The sequence below is a fragment of the Macrobrachium rosenbergii genome, chromosome 5 (assembly GCF_040412425.1).
Source record: "Macrobrachium rosenbergii isolate ZJJX-2024 chromosome 5, ASM4041242v1, whole genome shotgun sequence".
Classification (NCBI taxonomy): domain Eukaryota; kingdom Metazoa; phylum Arthropoda; class Malacostraca; order Decapoda; family Palaemonidae; genus Macrobrachium; species Macrobrachium rosenbergii.
The window spans coordinates 66,552,392-66,572,539 of record NC_089745.1 but is presented as its reverse complement, the minus strand read 5'-3'; the positions used below and the strand labels follow the sequence as shown (position 1 = coordinate 66,572,539).

General features: G+C 40.3%; 1 protein-coding gene across 2 annotated transcripts in view; it reads right to left on the bottom strand.

The window, feature by feature from the left end:
- Stt3B (catalytic subunit 3B of the oligosaccharyltransferase complex) overlaps nt 1–20,148 on the bottom strand; it is a 125,256-nt gene that overhangs the window by 21,136 nt on the left and 83,972 nt on the right. For both annotated transcript variants that reach the window (XM_067104530.1, XM_067104529.1), the window contains exons 12-13: nt 14,739–14,863; nt 5,771–5,858 (exon numbers count right to left, since the gene is read on the bottom strand). In XM_067104530.1, coding sequence (XP_066960631.1) covers nt 5,771–5,858; nt 14,739–14,863 — 213 coding nt within the window. The remainder of the gene's footprint in view (nt 1–5,770; nt 5,859–14,738; nt 14,864–20,148) is intronic.

Here is a 20,148-nt window from a genome sequence, read left to right as displayed (position 1 = left end):
TTGGATACAACTAAAATATGGATAGATTACCTAGTGCAGTTGTGGGATCTTCTGATCTTATATTTAAGCAAGGAGCAAATTCACTCCTCCTCTCTGCTGACATATCCTGAATTTCAGGTGTAATGGTTTTATTTTCTATTCTGTCATATTTATTTATTTGTCACCTTTTCGTATTATTTGTCTCCCTCTGCAGGCTAACTTCCCTTTGGAGTCCTCTTGGGCTTATTGTTTGTTGACTGTCCATAAGGGTTTTCAGCTGAAGATTCAAAGAAAGAAAGAGAAAGATATATCTCCAAGGTATCAGCTTGTTTAGGAAAGAACAAAAGAGACAGAAGAGGTAAAGATTACTACATGTGTCCTTGACAAATTCTCTGTAATCAAGCACAGTTAACAGCCCTATGTAGAAAAGATGATCTTTTGTTTATTAATTTAAACCAGATTTCCTGTTCCTGAACAGCAGCACCAATATGCAGTACATGTGCCATGCTGTTGAACTTACCAGTTCCAGAAATATATTTTATTCCTCCCTCCGTTAGTCTGTGGAACAGTCTCCAAGAGGTGGTTGTGCAATTAGAACCTCAAAAGTTCCAGCAAAGATGAAATAAATTACCACCCTTAAATGACAAATTTTCAAAGTAATTTGTATTTTTCCTTACACACAAACCTGAGGTCTTCACACATGGGATTAACTATCAGCGAGCTGGAAATCCAGCCATTAAACTTTGCAAGGAGGTTATGGTAACAGTTACCGATGGTAGGGGCGGAAGCACTGCCCACCAAGTCGGTATACACTCAGTTCTATGCAGTTTACCTTTTGGCCCAGGTAAGAGAATGAGGGGTGGTAAGAGGTGGGCCCTTAATGTAAAGACCTCAGGTTTGTATGTTAGAAGGCAATCCCCAGTTAACGGCGGGGGTTCTGTCCTTGGCCGAGCGCTACTAAACAAATACTGTCACTAACCAAAAATTGGTAATAATAGCACAAAAAACCTGCTTAAAGGTCCCATTAATCAGATATCAGCACCATTAACCGGAGATTGGCACCAAAATCTCCACTTCAAGGCACTGTTAACCAGAGATCAGTTAATGACATCGCTAGCCAGGCGCTGTAACACCGAAATGCCATTAACCAATGCTACCGATAAGTGGGGGACTGCCTGTACTTTAAAAATTTGTCATTTGTTACATATACAAACCCTCAGTCTTTACATATGGGATACTTACTTTTGGAGGGAGGATTCCAAGGAAATCTCTGAAATGACTGGTAGTTCGGCTCATCTGGGTATGCTCTTCCTGATCATGGAAGAGCAAAGGAAGGAGACCATATCTCTGATCTACTGAACATGAGAGATCTTCAATTGTCAGACTTCTGGGCATTTCGAATTAAAGGAATTTAATATCCTTGATTCGAAAAGGTTTGGATGAACCCCCAATGTCGAAGACTATAAAGCTAAGAATAACCAACTGGTTTACTCATAGTGAGTCCCTCTCTCCCCTTACTAGAGAGAAGGAAGGATTTGCATCTACTAATCGAAATAGAGCTAGATTACAGGTAAGATACTCAGTTATCTAGATCACCTGCATGCATGCCAGTCCAGCATATGACTGCTCGTTCACTGTTCCTCTGCCCACTGGAAGAGGAAGGAAGACAGGAGAAAGGGAGGCTGCCAGGCCCACACACACCTCTTTGCAGCTGCACACCTTAGGCAAGATGCAACCTGTCCCTCAACAGCTGGGTGAACTACATGACTTGTTGAGCATCCACCATAGGATCCAAGGAAAAGGAGTCCAAGGACCTATGGGCAATGTCCCAAGGTAAAAAGAGATGAAAGTGATCTGCATGATTACATTCCATCCTAGTACTCGACCGACAGGTTCTTCCTGAATGCGATGGACAAACCAATGCCCATGGTCTTGAAAGATCTCTTCCAAAACGTATTGATGTCCACTAAGAAGTTGCAGGGTACGCTCATTTGATCATCTTGTCAGAAAAATGACAATTTGGACACCGTTTCTCAGCCAACTCATAGGTAACGAACGAGTCGTTAGCATTGGGTCGAAGGTCTAATCTTTACGGAGGCAACATGGATGTCATACTGTCATTGGCACCACAGGCCCATAGAAGTATCTTATAATATTGTATATATTCTTATATTGCTTTTGTATTATAAATTGCGATAATAGTGATCAATGTTTTGGTTTGGAAATCGATTATGCAGTAAATTTATTTCGCCATATTTAACTCAGTTCCGAGGGCTTTTCTTGCTTCTAGTTAGTGTAAATGAATCTCTAGATACTCTATTTATATGAAGCAAGGTTATTTTTCATTATACGAAGTGTTTTTAAGTCGAAATATAACCTAAATACGTCTCGTGAAATTAATTTAGCTATTTTTTCGTTAATAGATGACATTGGCCGTTTGGGGGGCATGTTTGTTTTGTGTAAAAAAATCAAGATTCCGTTTGCTATTTTCACTTGATTTCATCATGAACTTTACGTACTTAATTGTTTATCAGCGTGAAAATAGCAGTAATATGCGTTCTTTCGTGCCCAGTAGTTTTGATTAAAATCCTCTCTCCAATTCTAATTACGGTCGAGTTTCACCCATGTTGCTGATGCATGATAACTTATAGTCATTAGCAGCTTGAACATTGTTTTCTCAGCTTCAGCTACAACATGCAGCTTAAATTTAGCAGTATATTTCTTTGGCCATCTTTTATCCATACTGAATAAGGGTATAATGTAAAAATATATCATCTTATTCTACTTAACATCATTTGTACTATAACAATAATTGTTTACTACTGTACGATGGTTGAAATACAAGCAAACGGCTGTTGTTATCCAATTTGGTTATAAGCAAAACAACAGTTTCTCATTAGGTTGTTTATGGCTGTACGCATTTATGCAAGAGTATAACGTTATTAACAATACTTTTATCATTCTCTTTTACTTTTTTAACTAGAAGATGGGATAAAGAGATGGAGGAAAAGAAGTTGGTCTTTTGTAATTTGGTCTCTCTTGCTGCCTGATTGTACGCTGCTGCCTGCGCCCACGCGAAATTTAAAAATATTTTTTATAAATATTGTTGTATCGGTATTAACTGCTTACCCCATCGCAAAATTAAATTATCATAAGGCCAATTATCATAACTCAAGCACTACCTGGGTACCTGAGTATTTTTTATCACAAAAAGTGCATTTAGTTATGAAAATGATAAGAAAATACAGTAATTAGTGAATATTTCTCAGTGAAAAATACTGTGAATGGGTGAATTTTCAGCAAATAATGCGTATGCATGTTCCACAGAGAAATCCACGAATAGGTGAGTCCGCGAATCGTGAGACCATGAATACGGGGGTTTACTGTAAACAGCTCTGATCCCTTGAAGTACAGCAGCTTGGAGTTATAAATGAAGAACAGCTGTAGTCCTTAAACAAACACTTTGGAGCCTTTGAAATGACGTGGCTAAGTGTCTTAACAAGGCAGCAACTTTGGTGCAGTATGCAATCAATTTACGTCTGCAGTATGTTCTTCATGAATGCCAAACCACTGCTCCGAGTGAGACTTGGTTAGTGGTTCTGCAAGCAATTCTGCCTGAACTGTCAGGCATACAGGTAAAGAAACTTCGTGGCTAAGAAGGGAAGGGAAGGGAACAGAGCTTCAGCACTGCTCCAATGCTGCTACATTCTCTTGAATGCTTTAACTAATCCACCTTGGAGAAAAAGGCAAACTAATGAAATACGAGTAGCAGCAAAAGTGCAGCTGAAATCAGCACTGGCATCTGGCAATGATACATTAGTACATCTCAGGTCTGAGCTGGCAACTGATCTGGCTCTACCAACAAAGTCATAGATATCAACAATCAATGACAAAACAGAGGCTGAGAAAGACTGTACAACTGGAATCTAAACAAAAATCCAAGGGCAAGAAAGGAACATCAGATCTGCACTTCCAATTAAATACTTTCTACTGCTCCTCAAAGCAAACTACATAGGAACAAGTAATACCAGGTGAACACACCTGGAACGTACAGGCTGAACATAAATCATGTGGGTTCTGCAACACTGGCTACATAGGCATTACTTGGCTTGCCTGGTATATCAGGGGGCCTAACACTGACACGAACAAATAACTTACAATTCAGAATACTGCAAAATGATGAAATACTACAACCATAGAACCAAAATGCACAACTGATTGGCCACAATTAATCAACCTAACACATCCCAAAGCACAATGAGTCTAAACATTTAAAACAAACACAATACATACTAATACATACAGGGATTCAAGACAAAAAGGGGAATAAAAAACATTACAACTGTATGACAACTGTAAAGTAAAACACTGATTTGCTTATTTTCCCATTAATAATCTAAATAATTTGCATGGAAAATTCTGTATTTTGAGATAAATAAACCAAAGCTAGTTAGCAAACAAACAGAACTAGTTTACCCTGCAATTAATCAGTACCTTATGAAAATCACCCACCAATAAAAAACCTTACGAATATCCCATCCTGGGCACAAAAATTTGACTTGAAATACTCCAGAACTAAGCAAAAGACAATCTACACTATCAACTGAAAACTTTTCTTACTTAGCACATTAAATTAGTAAAAACTGCCATTAATGGAAAAGAAAAGAATAAACAAGGAATGAAATGTAAATCATAAAAAGATCAAAGTAAGAAGGCAGGAAAAGCAATCCTTTACAAATCTCTGAACAGTTTTATGAATGAAGTATGCTTACATCTGCTGACAAACAAAAAATGAGCTAGGAAGACAGCCAAGACCCAGTGGAACTCACTGAGCATTCACACTAGTCACCAGACAAAGTACTATAATTCTTCCTTCAAAGAAGTTTTGACTGGAAAAATTCTGATTCACAAAATGGGAACTATAAGCTATTGGTTTGTACTTAAACCAATTTTGTTTTTAAATTAAGTCTTCAAGGACCTTTCTTGTTATTGTTTTCAGTATAAACAGAAAATGGCAATAAGTACAGTACTTACAATGCCTTACACCAATTTATTTGGACCTGGTACCCTTTAACAAATGCTCTCCTACATAAAAAAAAACTACTATTCTAAAAACAAACAAAATACCTGTGACATTCTCTCTTTAGGTTTATGACTGTGCCAATGTTTTTAATCAACAAATAATTAAATGAGCACACAGTCTTCCACCACTCTTATAATTCACTCTCAATGCATTTTAGTTACAACAGTTGCTAGCCTTGTAGTTTAACCTTTCCTAGGGCCAACATGTGTTATTTAATATACAGTATTCCTGTCCTAGTGGGCCAACCTGTTTTTCTATTAAATTCTAGGACTTTATTCTCTTTCAGTTAATTCTCTCTGAATGATTTTAAAAGCAAAACTTTTAGGTTAAGTGTTCTGAAGTATATTCAGTTTTTGAACCAGTTGTTATATAGTTCTCATTAGTTAATAAGTCACATGCATACAGTTGTGCATAAACTTATTTCTGGGGAATGAACAAAAGGCTTCATGTCTAGGAGAAATGCTAGGCTTGTAGTTTATGTCTTTTAACAAGAAAATGTTTGGCTTACAGCTTTAAAATTCAAGTTCAGTTTGTATCAAAGCCATTCACATCATAAAAATAACTTCATGTACTGACACAATCCTGGCAATTAAAGGTCTCAAAACAAGAGTTTTCCATTGTCCCAGCATAGAAAACTGTACAAAAGTACTTTAAAAAAATGAATCTGATAGATCTTAGCAAAAATATAACTATACAATATTTTCTCACCTTCTTTGTGATGAAGACATTCCTCCTCCTGACTTTCCTCTGTGATATTGGAATGCGAGGTCGGTTGAACTCATCAGGCTTTTTAACTCTGAAAACAAAATTCAAAGATAGGCATAATATACTTAAAATGAAACAGCTTATGGATGTTGAATGGCTGAACACATATTATAAAATTAAGCCCAAAAAACCTTGTCAACCTGCTTAAAATACTCTCCATCAGATATCTGCATGGGAAAACGAAGCCAGAAAAATAACAATCAACAAATTGTACTTCCGATTTTTGCTTAATTGTACAGTAGATTCACACATTTTTCTGCCTCTACTAGTTGGATGAGTGGAGTAACAAGAGGAGAGGATTAGAAATGAACACATCAAGAGATCAGAAAAAATTACTGAAGTGTCAAACAATGCCCAAGAGTCATTACTGGGATTGTTTGGGCACCTGATGGGGAAGGCTGATGGTGAGGAACAAAATGCAGGAGATATCATGGAACTGGAGGTGGTAAAGTCACGAAGGAGATGAAGGCCTACAAGAAGATGGAGAGACTTCATTGAAAAAAGGCATGAGAAACAAGTGAAAAGATGAATGGAAACATGGTGGGGACAGCTGGAAAAGGTTTATTACAAACAATGACTCTGACTTGGGATTATGCTGAAAAGATGATGATGACCATGACTAAATACTGCTGGATTTCAATATTTTTCTTTTTCAAGCCAACTCAGAATGGGAGTCTAGAAAGAAAAGCTCTGCATCACCTGCCGGCTCCCCTTACTCTTACAACAATGCTAAACAGCAACCATGAAGAGAAGTACTTGTGGCAAAGGTTTGTTGAACAAGGTGATAACCATACTAAATACGCAGCACAGGCCTAATTCTGAATACAGGTAATTGGAGATGCTGTTTCTAACATGATATAAAGAAAATGACAATAGACATCATGAGATATATCACCACTTGAGGGTTGCAATAATGATATAAATTATGGGGTTTACATATTATTCTATGGACTGCCTTTCTGGTTAGGGGACATGAAAAATGTAAATACAATTTTTAAAACATAAATAAGAGAAATTTGTCCATACAAAGAAGCAGCAAGGTCCTTCCTTACTGTTAAAACATGATGCAATTGTTTTTTAGTTATTTGTTTTATTTCATTTGGTCACCTTTGTTTTTCATTATAAATAGTTTATTCTTTACTTCTCTGTTTCTTTGTCTGTACTGGGCTGCTTTTCCTATACTACAAGCAGAGATCTTTCATCAGGATAAGGTACAAGAACTCCTGACCTTATTAACTAAAAAATTTCTCAAAATCTGCCAAAGAAGGACAGCATCATATTTTCCTTTGAATGTTTTTGCAGCTTGAACTAAACACAACCAGCTTCTGAGAGTACAGCTAGAGTGATATATGACCCCTTACAACTCCCAACCAACTTCTCTCTGCCACTATTAGTATTATCACTATCATCATATTTACTACCTAGCTACAACCTTAGCTGGAAATGCAGGATATTACAAGCCCAAGAACTCCAAAAGGAAAAGCAGCCCAGTATAGAAAAAGACAGAGAAGAATTAACTGTTTATGATAAATAACAAAGATGGAAAAATGGATAAAAACAATTATCTCTAAGAAATTACTGCACAATGTTTCAACTTGTAGCTCCAACAATCTAACTACATGACTGGGAATACCATTCCATAATTCGTCTAGTATCATGAGGTGGATCATATAGTTTTGGAAGATCCAAATGTAAATGATGATCAAAACTTTGAAAAGTTTTATAAAGCTTACTGAATTTTGACTGATGAAATGAAGAAACCATTTTGATTATAGTGTTGATATGACAATGCCTTATGTGTGTCATATCTGACTTTGAAGGATCCCTTCCATCATTTACATATATAGAATCCTTCCTGGTGATGACACTTTTCTTCTATTTTGGCATATGTCATATGAAACCTTACAAAATCAAATATGATATGTGCAAAACTAGAAGGAAAAAATCTCTTACAAGGAGGATTCTATTTATATAAATAATGGAAAGGACCTTGGCATCCCTCACTTTCTCCACAAGCTGTCAGAAGGACATTTCTAAGCTTCTAAATTGTTTCACAATTATGTCCACAATGCCATAAACCTCACTGCAAACTGTACTAAGAGGCAAACCTACACTAGCAAATCGGCATTCAGTATAATGTTACGACAAATCTTACCCTGAAGAGGACAATGATCATTGACTTATGGCATCCAGTGAGATGCATTCATGGCTTATAACAACCGAAGAATCTTCAGTTCCCTAACTGCATAGTGTTACTAATCATCCTAATAGAGTATTGAGATCTGGAAGAGATCTGGAAAGAGAATCCACTTTTCACTGCTTACAACTCCAATCCTTGTTGAGACAGCCTCCCACAAAAGAGGCTGGGAAAAGGAGGAAAGCACTCCAGGTATTTCCTACTTGTGCAAGTTGGAGGTTTGACTAAAAGATGTCAAAATATGGTTAAAAACACCAGTTCTTCAACCTCAAAAAGCAAAATCATAAAATCTCCAAAGGAGAAAACTAAAACACACAAATAATACAAAAATATCCAAAGATATGACATAAAATATACATATGAAAATACTGAAGAAAATACAAAAAACATTCTCTCACAGAAGGCCCACAAAAGTGTTCGGGCTGGCACATGAGAAATGTGGCTTCTCCTCTACAGTAGGTAGTTTCTCCAGCTGGCTATCACATTTAGTTAGCGATGCAAACAAGATAGCAATATATAAAACCAGGCTACTTGGTGGAGTCAAGGCAAAACTTGATCACTTCAATCAGGGATTTGTACATCAAAAAACCTTAAACTAAAAACTGATGCAACTCATTTTTCAAACGTTGAATTATTTGTTACTATATCCCAATTAATAACATATAGACTTATTCTGTGCGGAACAAATCCAGGAGAACCAATCAAGAGACTAGAAAGGAACGCCTCTGTATATTTTCCAGCCAACTCCATCATTTTGTAAGGCGTCACATTTTATTCTTCCGTGTACCTCAAGAATGTGTGGATGTGCTGCCCAAACTTCCCATGCTTCTGCTGTTGTGCCATTCATAGTTAAACAGTTTCCATCATAATTTTTCTTGGGTATCTTTATTCACCCAATGCTGTGGCTGGTGTCTATGGAGTTGATCACTTTTTTACCTTTTTGGCCAGTAACCAAAATGTCACTTCCAACAATTGCTTGCAATGAAGCTGTGAAATATAACCACTTTACCACTAGGTGATCCTTGTTAGGGTGTTTTGCTTACCCAGTAATTGTTTGCCTTTTCTCTTGTCACAGTAACAACTGCCTTTGGTTTTCCAATACGTCTCAGCTTTATTTAATATTTTTTTTTACTGAATGGCTTAGTGCTAAATAAATCTACTTGTTATAGGAATTTTCTCCCCTATTAGATGTAACCCTATCCTGACGTGCTACAGGTCACCTCTGGGTAGGACCTGCCTGTCTCATTTTCTGCCACTCCGGCAGTTTCCACCTTCACTCTCTTTGTTTGACTCTCTTCCCCTATAGCTTCAATCAGAAAGACAATGATTTCCTCATTATGCTCATGATGAAGGTTTCATTGGTGCTCAAAAGGCCAGTTCCTTACAACAGCTGATTCTTCTATGAGAGCTGACTGTGGCCTTGCGACTTGCTTTACTAACTGGTACCAGCCTCTATTTCAACTGTCTACATTCCAAGCTTTAGCTCCCTTGGGTTTGGCAACTTCTGCTTACACTTCCTCCACGTAAGTGAGATGCGTACCTGCCTAATCTCAATTACTGTCATGCTTGTGCCTGCTCAGTTGCCCAAACTCTCTCATTTGCATGTCTTGTCATTTGCTCATGTTCTCTTAGGCTCCCATGTACTTTGTTGCTTCCAAGTACAGGTACATGACTGGTATACAGTGGACCCTTGCCTATTCGCAGTTCCAGATTTGCGGTTTCACCTGGTAACAGATTTTTCTCTAGAACGTATATACACATTATTCGCAGAAAATTCCTATTAGCTGTATTTTTCATAGAGAAATATTCACTAATTACTGTATTTTCATGACTAAATGCATTTTTTGTGATAAAACTATTAAAATACTCCGGTAAAAACATTTTTAGAGGAGATTTTTTGGTGTCTGAACTATCAAAATAAGAAGTTAAGCATTTTTAGAGGGTGTCAAGTATTCATGGATTTTTAGCTATTCATGGGGGGTTTGGTATGCATCCCCCGTGAATAACAGGAGTCGACTGTACTCAACCACTCATGGCTCATCTAATGCTTGTGTATTTGGTCATTCCTGCTCCCATATCTCACCACATGTCCTAGACTGCTTCAATGTCACCAGCTTCCTCTTACCCAAGTAAACCCATTTACCTCTGTGTTTCTGGTTTCCAGAAACTGTTATGTCTTCATGGCCTCATACTCTTTGATGATTTCAACTACATCAGCCATCTTGGCTCCAGTATTCTCTACTGCCTCATCATCAACAAAGAATTCCTTGCAACCTCACTCAGTGGTTCCTCTGGTCTCCTGGAGTGTTAATTCTGTCACTTCATCATCCTCAGCAGCTTCTTGTCAGCAGGATACTGTGCTGTCAAGTAGGTTTCTATCTGTTCCTCTAGTGACACCCCCTACCAAAAAGTATCTTCAAACTGGGTAAAGAAACTTAACTGTCTTCTTAACAAGAGGCAACTTTATCTCCCAAGTCCACAGACATCAACATCTGATGGTTCTATTCTTGGTCCCCATCCTGGGGAGGCTCTGAAACATGACTGAGTCTGGATGAGTTTTCCTGTTCCAACTGGCCTTCAGGAAGAATGGTAATACCCTCATACAGTCTTCCTTAAGGGACGAACTTCTTGATAGAAGACTCATCCATTTGTTGGTTGAACAGGATGAGAAAGAGAGGAAGTTTCAAACTGTCTGAAGGCATCACTCGACTCTTTTGGGGGACGGAAACGCCCAAAACTCAGAGTTGATTGTCATCCCCAAATAAAGAATTACTTGATCGGAGTTGGTTGCGATTTTTGTAGGATGACTAGTAAACCCAGATCCTGGGAGAGGAGAAGGGTCTTCCGTAGGTCCTCTGTGCACTTTTCTCTTGAGGGAGAGAGTAGAAGCCAATTGTCTAAATACAGGCAGACGTTGACGCCTATGAGGTTGAGCCACTTCGCCAGACAGAAGAGAACACGAGTAAAAACTTGAGGAGCTGTAGAGATGCCGCAGCACAGAGCCCAAAACTGAAAGACTCTGCCCTGGAACACGAACCTCAGGTACTTCCTGGAGTCTGGATGTACGAGAACACAGAAGTATGCGTCCTGCATATCGATGGATACCATCCAGTCCTCCAGATGAATGGAAGACAGGATTGACTGGTTTGTTTCCATTCTGAATTTTGTTTTCTGAATGAAGAAATTCAAGGCACTGACATCGAGGACAGGTCTCCAACCCCCCAATGACTTGGGGACCACAAGCAGACGGTTGTAAAAACCTTCTGTACTCACGTCCTTGGCCATCTCTACAGCTTTCTTCTTGAGAAGGGAAGAGACCTCTCCCGACAGGCCCAAATACCTCTCTGAGCCTACGGAGTAGGCTGTCAGCGTGATGGGTGTCGAAACCAAGGGAGGCTTCTCCCTGAGCAAGATGGAATAGCCCTCTCTCAGAACCTTCAAAACTCAAGGTTCTACACCTCTGACTTCCCATTTCCCCAAAAATGGAGAAGTCTGGCTCCCACTGGTATGTGGACTGGATACTCATTTGCGAGAGGAGGGTTTAGTGGAGGTCTTCTTGACTGGCCTGATTGAACGTAAGTTCGAGCGAGGGCGAGACTGGAATCTTGCTCTACTGCCCCGAAAGGGCTGCTGTTGAAGAAGGGAGACTGTTCTAGTGCCAAATGAGACTAACTCCTTGGAACGCTTGGTTGAATGAGCCAGGAGATCTTGTGTGGATTTTTTCTGGAGATCTGAGGCTATCTCCTCCACTGTAGCCAGAGGAAAAAGATGAAGTCAATCCACAGGTGAGAATAAGAGAGCAGATCTCTGGGTGAAGTGACCCCTTTGGTGGTGAAGGTACATCACAGTTCCCTCTTCTTCAGCACTCCCAAAGAAAACAAAGCAGCCAGTTCCAGGGAGCCATCCCTAATGACTTTGTCTGCACAAGAGAGGACATTCATCGTTAGGGTATCTTCATGCCGGGGAGCATGAAGGGCCAAACGCCAGGGATTTCCCTTGTCAAATGGAGGGAGGGCGGAGGCATCCGGAATGGGGTAATGAACTGCTGACCCACCGGAGCGCATGAACCCGGAGAGCATACTCTCTTGGCTCTGCAGTCTCTCCGTAAGCTTGTTAAGCTTAGCATCAACCTCCGAGGAAAACCTCTGCAAGAGCATTCCGGCTTTCAAACTCGCTCCCTTAGCAGAGGGAGTGGCCTTGCCTGCGGAAGCCTGACTCCCAATGGAGCTTCTCCGGTGGCAAACGAAAGGTACCTCCTATGAGAAAGGTGAGAGGGAGGGTTACTGAAGACAACCTTGCCAAGTTCCCTCTTCTACAAGAGCCAACCTTCGATCTCGGCCTTGGGAAGCCTGGAAGACTCGACAGGATGGTTCATCATAAAAGCCAATGCCAGAGAAGTCGGGGCAGCTGGGGTGAAGAAAGTCAGAAAACTGACCAGAAATTGCTTGAGGAGAGCTGCGTAAACTGTGGGAGAATGTTCCTGGTCGATAGCTTCGTCAGATGAAACCAGAGAGACAGCCAAGTCTGATTGTTCCTGTCACACAGCTGAAGACTTCTGCAAAATCCCAAAATGTTACTAAATTGGCGTTAAATGGGATCTTACGAAGGATCATGCACCATGGGTGTGGACAAAACTGATGTAGCAACCTTAGAGCAGAGGACTGACACTTGGGAAGGTGGTGCAAGGTGCCTGACAGCTGCCGCCAAACAGACAGGAGATGGCACCAAGCGCTTGGAGACTCCTTGGCACTTGGGAGCTGCTGGGCGCTTAGAAGACAACAAGCACTTTTGAGAGCTGGAAGAACGCTTTGGTGCAAAATACTGGCACTCCAAAACAGGCTGCTTAGGAGACAAGGACTCAGGACTGTCCCAGAAGCTACAAGAAAGTTGTGGACTACACTCCTGCTCCCTGTGCTGCTTACAGGGGAACAGAGAAGCGCAAACAGCAGCTGAAACGTGCCTCTTCAACAGCTGAGAAACATCAGAAAAGTGCCACTGGCTCCTCTTGTCTGCACTGGAGTCTGGATTACTAGAGGACAATGAATGTACATCCTTATGGATGCCTTTCCCACGGCTGTCTGCCGGGACCTGGGGTCGGACAACAGGCTCGACTGAGGGGGCAACTACCCGTGGGCAAACCCCACTGACCTTCACTGGACTTCCAGGATGCCTCCTCCCAGGTTTAAGGGAGTCTGACAGGGACCTTTGTCTAAAAGCGTCGGTGGGATGAGTAGTCACCTCCTCCAATGACACTGCACTTGCACCTTTGTCACTAACACCTACTTTTTGGTCAAGGCTGGCAATGGGATTGGGGTTGGAAGCATGGGAGCCAGGTGACAGAGTAGTTGGAAAAGTTGGAGGATTGGTTATGGGAGAAAAGGCAGTTACAGGTGAACACAAAAACAGGTAAATCCGCTACATCCGATTTAGGAGAAGATACTTGGCTAGCTAAATTCCTAGCTTCGGCTCTAGCAGCCACTTTCCTCTTGCTGTCTTTCTCAAGTTTGTCAAGATATGCCTTTAAAACTTTCCATTTACCCTGATCCCAGTTCCTTCATCCATCACAAGTCAAATCAATTGTGCAATTCTGTCCTCTACAATTAATACAAACAATGGTATGCTAATTGTAAGAGGCTTTCGTCAGTCTAGTTTTGCAGCATTTGGTGCAAAACCGAATATTAGTAGCACTAGAGTCAGACAAGGTCCTTGAAAAATGTCTTAAATCAGAGAAAAGTCCATTAAAAAAACCCTAAACTAACTATAAATAGCACGAAGGCTACCAACAGAAGGAATACATCACAAAAACTGCAATTTGACACAACCATCCAGCTACAAAAATCCAAAATAAAGCTGCTCCAACCACTGAAGTTCAGTCGCTGACCAGCAGAAATGCACTGAGCTCTTAAGCTGTGCTGTACTGTTCTTCCATAAAAGTGGGCGGGGCTAGTTACCTACACTAACATAACAAAAGCGCTACCGTGAATTTCAAAATTTAAACTGCTGCGCGTGTTGAAACATTAGCTATTTAATTACTTGGTAAGCTACTTATATGAAAATACATTTTCATGGGGGGGATCTGGGTCACTCATCTTCAAGATTCATCACTCATATCTGGCAAAGGTGAAGTGTACACTTCCTGGTGTAACAGCCTTTATGCATATTATGCCTGGTGAGTATGCTGTGCTGGGTTGCTTCTTCCATTTCATATCTATTATTTATGGAGGCGTATGTATTTTGAAGCACTGATTTTTAACTCCATCATCTACCTAGAAGGAATTGCATGTCCTACAGCCTTGTCCACCTTTCTCTTCAAGGGCTCATCTGTTTCATCTTCCCTCCTGAACTACAATTCAGGCTACTCATCATTAATTGATTTGCAGTTACAATGTTTTTGCAATGACAACTTCTTATACTATCCTATTAATCACAATGTCCACTGCCCTTCTCCCTTCCCCTCATTCTTCAGATGGAGGTTTGCAGAGAAAAATGAGTAGTGACACCCTCTAGCAAGGTATTGGCTGGCACATAAGCATTGATATTGCTTTTTCAAATCTTTCAAGATGGTGCACTCTACAGAGAACAAGACTATATATGATTAATGGGTTTGTATAAAAACATACTTTATTATCAAAACTTCATTCTCACTGACTTAGCATTACTTATCATTACATGAAAGAATACTTAGTGCTATTGTATTCATTGGTGAGAACTCACCTATAAATTCGAACAAGCCAGTGTTCTGTGGTGTAAGCTTCTTCTAGGTAAGTCAACTTAAAATCTTTATTACCAATAACTGTATTTCTCGTCCTGTCAAAGCCTGGAGGTGTTCTGAAGTCCAGCTAAAACAAAAAAAAGATGACTTGCAAACAAAATAATGAAAGTGACATAAAAAAAACAAAAGTAAAAATTTGTTAATTAACCTGTATTTTTCACAGGTATACAAACCAAAACCTTTCATGAAGGAGTATTCTTCAGCATGAGCTGAAATCAGTCACTGAAAATAGATGGTTAATTAGTGGTTAAGGGGGGGTGAGTATGGTAACACCCTCACTTGCCTGTTGTCACCAAGTACTTTTTTTTTGTGTTACAGAGAAATCAGGGTAGTTGAGGCTGACAATATGATAAAAGGCTCAGGGCTGTATACCTAAAAATATAAAAATTACTTTAAAAATTTATTAGTTGTTCCTACAGAAATGCAAACCATTGCCTTCTGAGGGAATTGTCTGCCAACCGAATGTGCGTCGAAATCCACTCTCAAATTTAATCACTATGATCATTTATAGAGGCAATGGGGGGAATGACTCCTGTAACCTCCAACTTAGTCTGTCATAGGGGTTCCAGAGTCGTAAGGCCCTAAGCCAGAGGGCGGATGTTTGGACCACCATGTGTGTTAACCCCATAAGTTCAGAGTATAAATCTAACCCCCCCTTTAAAGCACGTGCAGAAAGTGGCATCTTAAAGAGAAAGTCTAAAACTAAGCATAAGCTGCTGCTCTGCACAGGGAGAAGGAAGGGAGAAAGAAGAAATCATTCAGTTTACAGTCATCCCTAGACTTATGCTAAACCAAGTACTTGGGCGAGATACTTTTTTAAATGAATAGCTGTGCATCTACACAACCTGTTGAGCAACCACCACAGGTCCCAAGAAGGTGTCCAGGGACTTGTGGGTGACATCCCTTTGTAGAATAAGGTTAGGTGGTGTGATGTTCCCATGTCCCTGCCCTCATTTCCTGAAAAAACCAAAAAGTTCCTCTGAAAGACAAAGGATGGGCCCACACCCTGAGTTCGTGAGCTCTCACCCAAACTAGATAACTGTCACTCTCACTTGAGGAAACGTAAGCTTGTTTGATTACTTCACAAAGCTAGAAAGAATAGGTGTTCCTTGAAACGCCAACACCATGGTCTTAGCAGCTCGGTCCTTCTGAGGCAGAACCTGTAAACTGAGCACAAAAACAACCCTCTCCAAGATCGATATGATGAAATGTAATTTATAGTCTTACTTATCGTTAAAATTCACAAGTTGAATTACTGTTATTTTGATTATGTTTACAGGCAGTCCCCAGTTTACGACGGGGGTTCCGTTCTTATGCTGCGTCGTAAGCTGAAAATCGTTGTAAACCAAAAAATCGTCGAAAATCGTTAAAAATCCTAAGAAAACCTTACTTTTAATGCTGTGGGTGTATTGAAAACGATGTAAACTGCATTTTTATTAAGTTTTTCACCAAAAAACCCTCCAAATTTTTATTATTCTGCCGTTTTGGAGCCACATTTCTTCCGTCGGATCAGCATACGACGTTTGTAACCCTGGAACATGCGTCGTAAACTGGGAAATAATTTCTGATGAATATATCTGAAAAGCGTCGTAACCTCGGAACGTCGTAAGCCGGAGCCGTCGTAAACCGGGGACTGCCTGTATTTTTGCATTTTACGGACTGTTTTTGTTGAAAACAAATGTGTTAGTGAACTTATGGTCTTAATTGTCCCACTATTTTATTACTGATGATCTTAATTATCTCACATTCATTTAACAGTATATTATTATATATAATAAATTGTAATGAATAAATAACTAAAATAAAAAAATATGAAAAAGGGAAAAAAATTATTTTGCTGCAATAGTGATACTTGATTATGCTCCTGACCCCACAGTTCTGAAATCCGAACAGTTCCAAAAATCGAAGCACATCTGGCTCTGAGGATTTCAGTTAAAGGATTGTGTACATGTAATCTAAATTTCATTATCTTACTTTTCATTTTAGAGACTCCACTTCTTTTTACTTAACAATTATGCATTCATGTCTTGGCCTAGGCATCTACATATGCGGCTGAATTCTATAATTTTTATCATGTTTTATTCTTCATTTTTCATCTTTTACCATGAGCTTTAATTCAAACATTTCTACATTGGTTTATTATTCATACTCTTTATAAAAATAATGAAATACAGCGTATTCATAGGCGTTTATAGGTAGAGGCAGTCCCCGGTTATCGGCAGGGTTCCGTTTCTGAAGGTGTGATGATAACCAAAAATCGCCGCTAACCGAAAATTGGCAATTTTTGGGGGTTATCGGCGCCGAAAAGTGCCGATTTTCGGTTAACGGCGCCTCTGTTAGGTATGTATCAGCGCCAATACCCAATTATTGGCGCCGATAAGCGGAAATTGGCGATTTTCGTCTCTGGACAAGCCCCATAAAACCGGATCGCTGTTAACTGAGCCCGCCGTTAACCGGGGACTGCCTGTACATATATAGTTATCGCCGGTTAAACCGGACTATCGGCTAAGATGGACACCCTGGCCCCCCTATTAGTCCATTTTAACGAGGGTCGACTGTAGCTAGCTTTATCTGCGGCTACTTGGCGCGAGTTCGACATGTGTTAAAACTGAAACAATCGTTAACGAACGCTCCCAATAGTTACTCACCCACCCTCTGAAGGGTGGGGGATTACAAACAGTGATTATTATGGTTGTTCATTCCATTCTTAATCTCTTAAGCAGGAAGGATGGAGGGTTTCTTAATGAGAGGGCGCCTAAAAAATTGATTTTATCATAAAAATCATTATTTTTGAGGTGAAACTTACCCTCTATCATTAGCTGACTCCAACATTGAGTGCTGGAGGTGGGCAAGCGATTCTCTGTAACCAAAATATCAGATATCATTATAAATATCCTCATCGTTGCTTCCCTGATGAATATGATCCCATGGCAAGTACTTGTCAGATGATCAGGGAGGTCCACTAACTTAGGAGGTGGAACATGAACCCCAAATGTGGCCATTGGTTGATGTGCAATGCAAAATGGCAATTTATTGGCTCCTGTGCCTAAGGCCTGCAGAGCTGATGTGGGAGTTAAAACCAAAACTAAATCATGATCCCTCAAGAGTTACCACCTACATAATAGAGTCACTGTGGCACCTCACACCTAAAAACAATAAGACCAATTTTGGAAGAAAGTGTTACTTAATCAGCTCAAGGTAGCTTTCTCCAAAGAGGAGCAATGGCTCTGCAATTCAGTAACATTATTTACTCCAAAACAAAACAAAAAAAGATACCATGTTTGCTCTCATCCAAGACCAAACAAGGCCAGGACAATTACAGTATAAAAATTGATCCAAATAAATAAAGTGGAGTAAAATACCATGTACGAACTCAAACACATATGGTTCCCCTTTACCCAGGAAGGAGATCAATAGAGAGAGAACCTTAGATCAATAGAGAGAGAACCTTACTTGTTTGTAACACAAAGGGAAGACTGGGAGATAATCTCCCTCACCAAAACCAGAGGTGCTGGTGTACAGCTGTCTTAATACTGGATCTCTACGTCCCTCAAGTAGTTGGAAGCGATTACAGAACTACACCTCCCCTGTGCTGTCAAGACTAGACGGTCTAGAGGGAGGTGTTGGTGAAAACTAATAGTTGTGGCCATTGTTTTGACATCGTGTGGTTTCACCTTCAAAAGGGGACAAACCTCTGCAGAGAGTGCATGATGTGCCTCCAGAATTAAGGATAATCAAGAAAGCCATGGCATTCTTAGACATAGGAACCTCAGGCTACCTGACCGAGCAAAATAGGTTCCTACATTGCTTCCTTAAAGGTTAAGTACTGGATGTAAAATACTTCAGAGCCCTAACAGGGCATAAAAACAGATCTCCTTCCTCATGAGTTACTGTAGAGTTTCTAGTGAAAGGATAGAGAAAACTATAGGAAGAGCTTTAGCCTTAACATTGTTTTTAGGCACTCAAGGAAGTCAAAAGGATAATTCTGTTCCAGTACATGAAAACCCTACTAATGATGAGATCGCTTGTAAATCACTTATTCTTTCGGCTGAAGCCAAGGCCACTAGCAAGAGGGTTTCAAAGAAAAAGCCTTGAGTGAAGCCTTTCTCAATGGCTCAAAAGAGGGGCCTCTAAGGTGTCATATGACAACATCCTGGTTCCAAAAATAGGGTTTATTTATTAATTTTTTTTTTTTTACATTTCCAGTTAAGATGGGGGAACAGTTCCACCTAAGACAAACATCCTTGAAATCCAATCTAGTATGTCTTAAAGCAGATGCCAGCAAGGATTTATAACCTCAGATGGAGGTAACAGGGAAACTTTTAGCATATCTTAAGAAGTGCAGAAACTTGATTACTTTATCAATGCTGGTGCAAAGACATGAAATGCCCTTCGACCTGCACCCTGACCTATAAAGCTCCCACTGTTTCTGATATAATGTATTAGTGGACTTTCTCCTTGCAGTGAGGAAAGAATCCCTAGATGACTGAAAAGCTGTAGCTCTGAGGAGCTTGCTGACAATTTCCAAGCGGTTAGATGGAGCATGCTGACATTTCCATGTAGCCTCCCTGTTCCTGACTGTCAAAGTAGATTTGTCTAAAATGGTAATTGTCTGGGAACTTCTATTTACATTCTCGAAGGTATGTGAGCCAATGCCTCCTCAGCAACCAAGGTGCGAACTGAATCATGGTGGTGTTCTGGGATTCACTCAATTCTTGAGTGCTTCCCGCAACGGTGGAAACGAAGGGAATGCATATACGAATAGACTTGCCCAGTCTAAATCCTTATCAACTACTGCCCAGGCTAGAGTGTTCGGAACTGGTGATCGATGGGAGGTTGGCCCAACTCCCTCCAAATTGCCTCACACACACTGTCGGGACAAACGTCCATTTGTGGGAGAGTACCTGTCCCCAACAACTTAGCATGTCCACCAAAACCTAAAATTGACTGGGTACAAACTGGGGCATTAGGACAATGTTCCTCTTCTCGTTCCAGAGGAGTAAATCCATAGTGATGGCTGGCTACTAAGGTTACGACTTTGTGCCCTTTTTCGATAGCCCACAAATCCTTGCAGTCAACATGTCAATTTCTTTCAACTGGTGGCCATACTCTGGAAGCTACCTGATTACCAATAACTATCCCCCAGTGCTCATCCGAGGCGTTGGAATAAGTTAGAGGACTGGGCTCGGGGACTATAGAAACTTCCCTGCAAGCACAGGTTCTATGGACATCCACCAACAAAGGTAATGAATCAGAACTCGGTTCCAAGGTACTAACTTGTGGACTGGCTGCAACTTTCTGTGCGAGTGCATCATCAAGTGTAACTTAAATGGTCTCAACCATAGTCGAGCA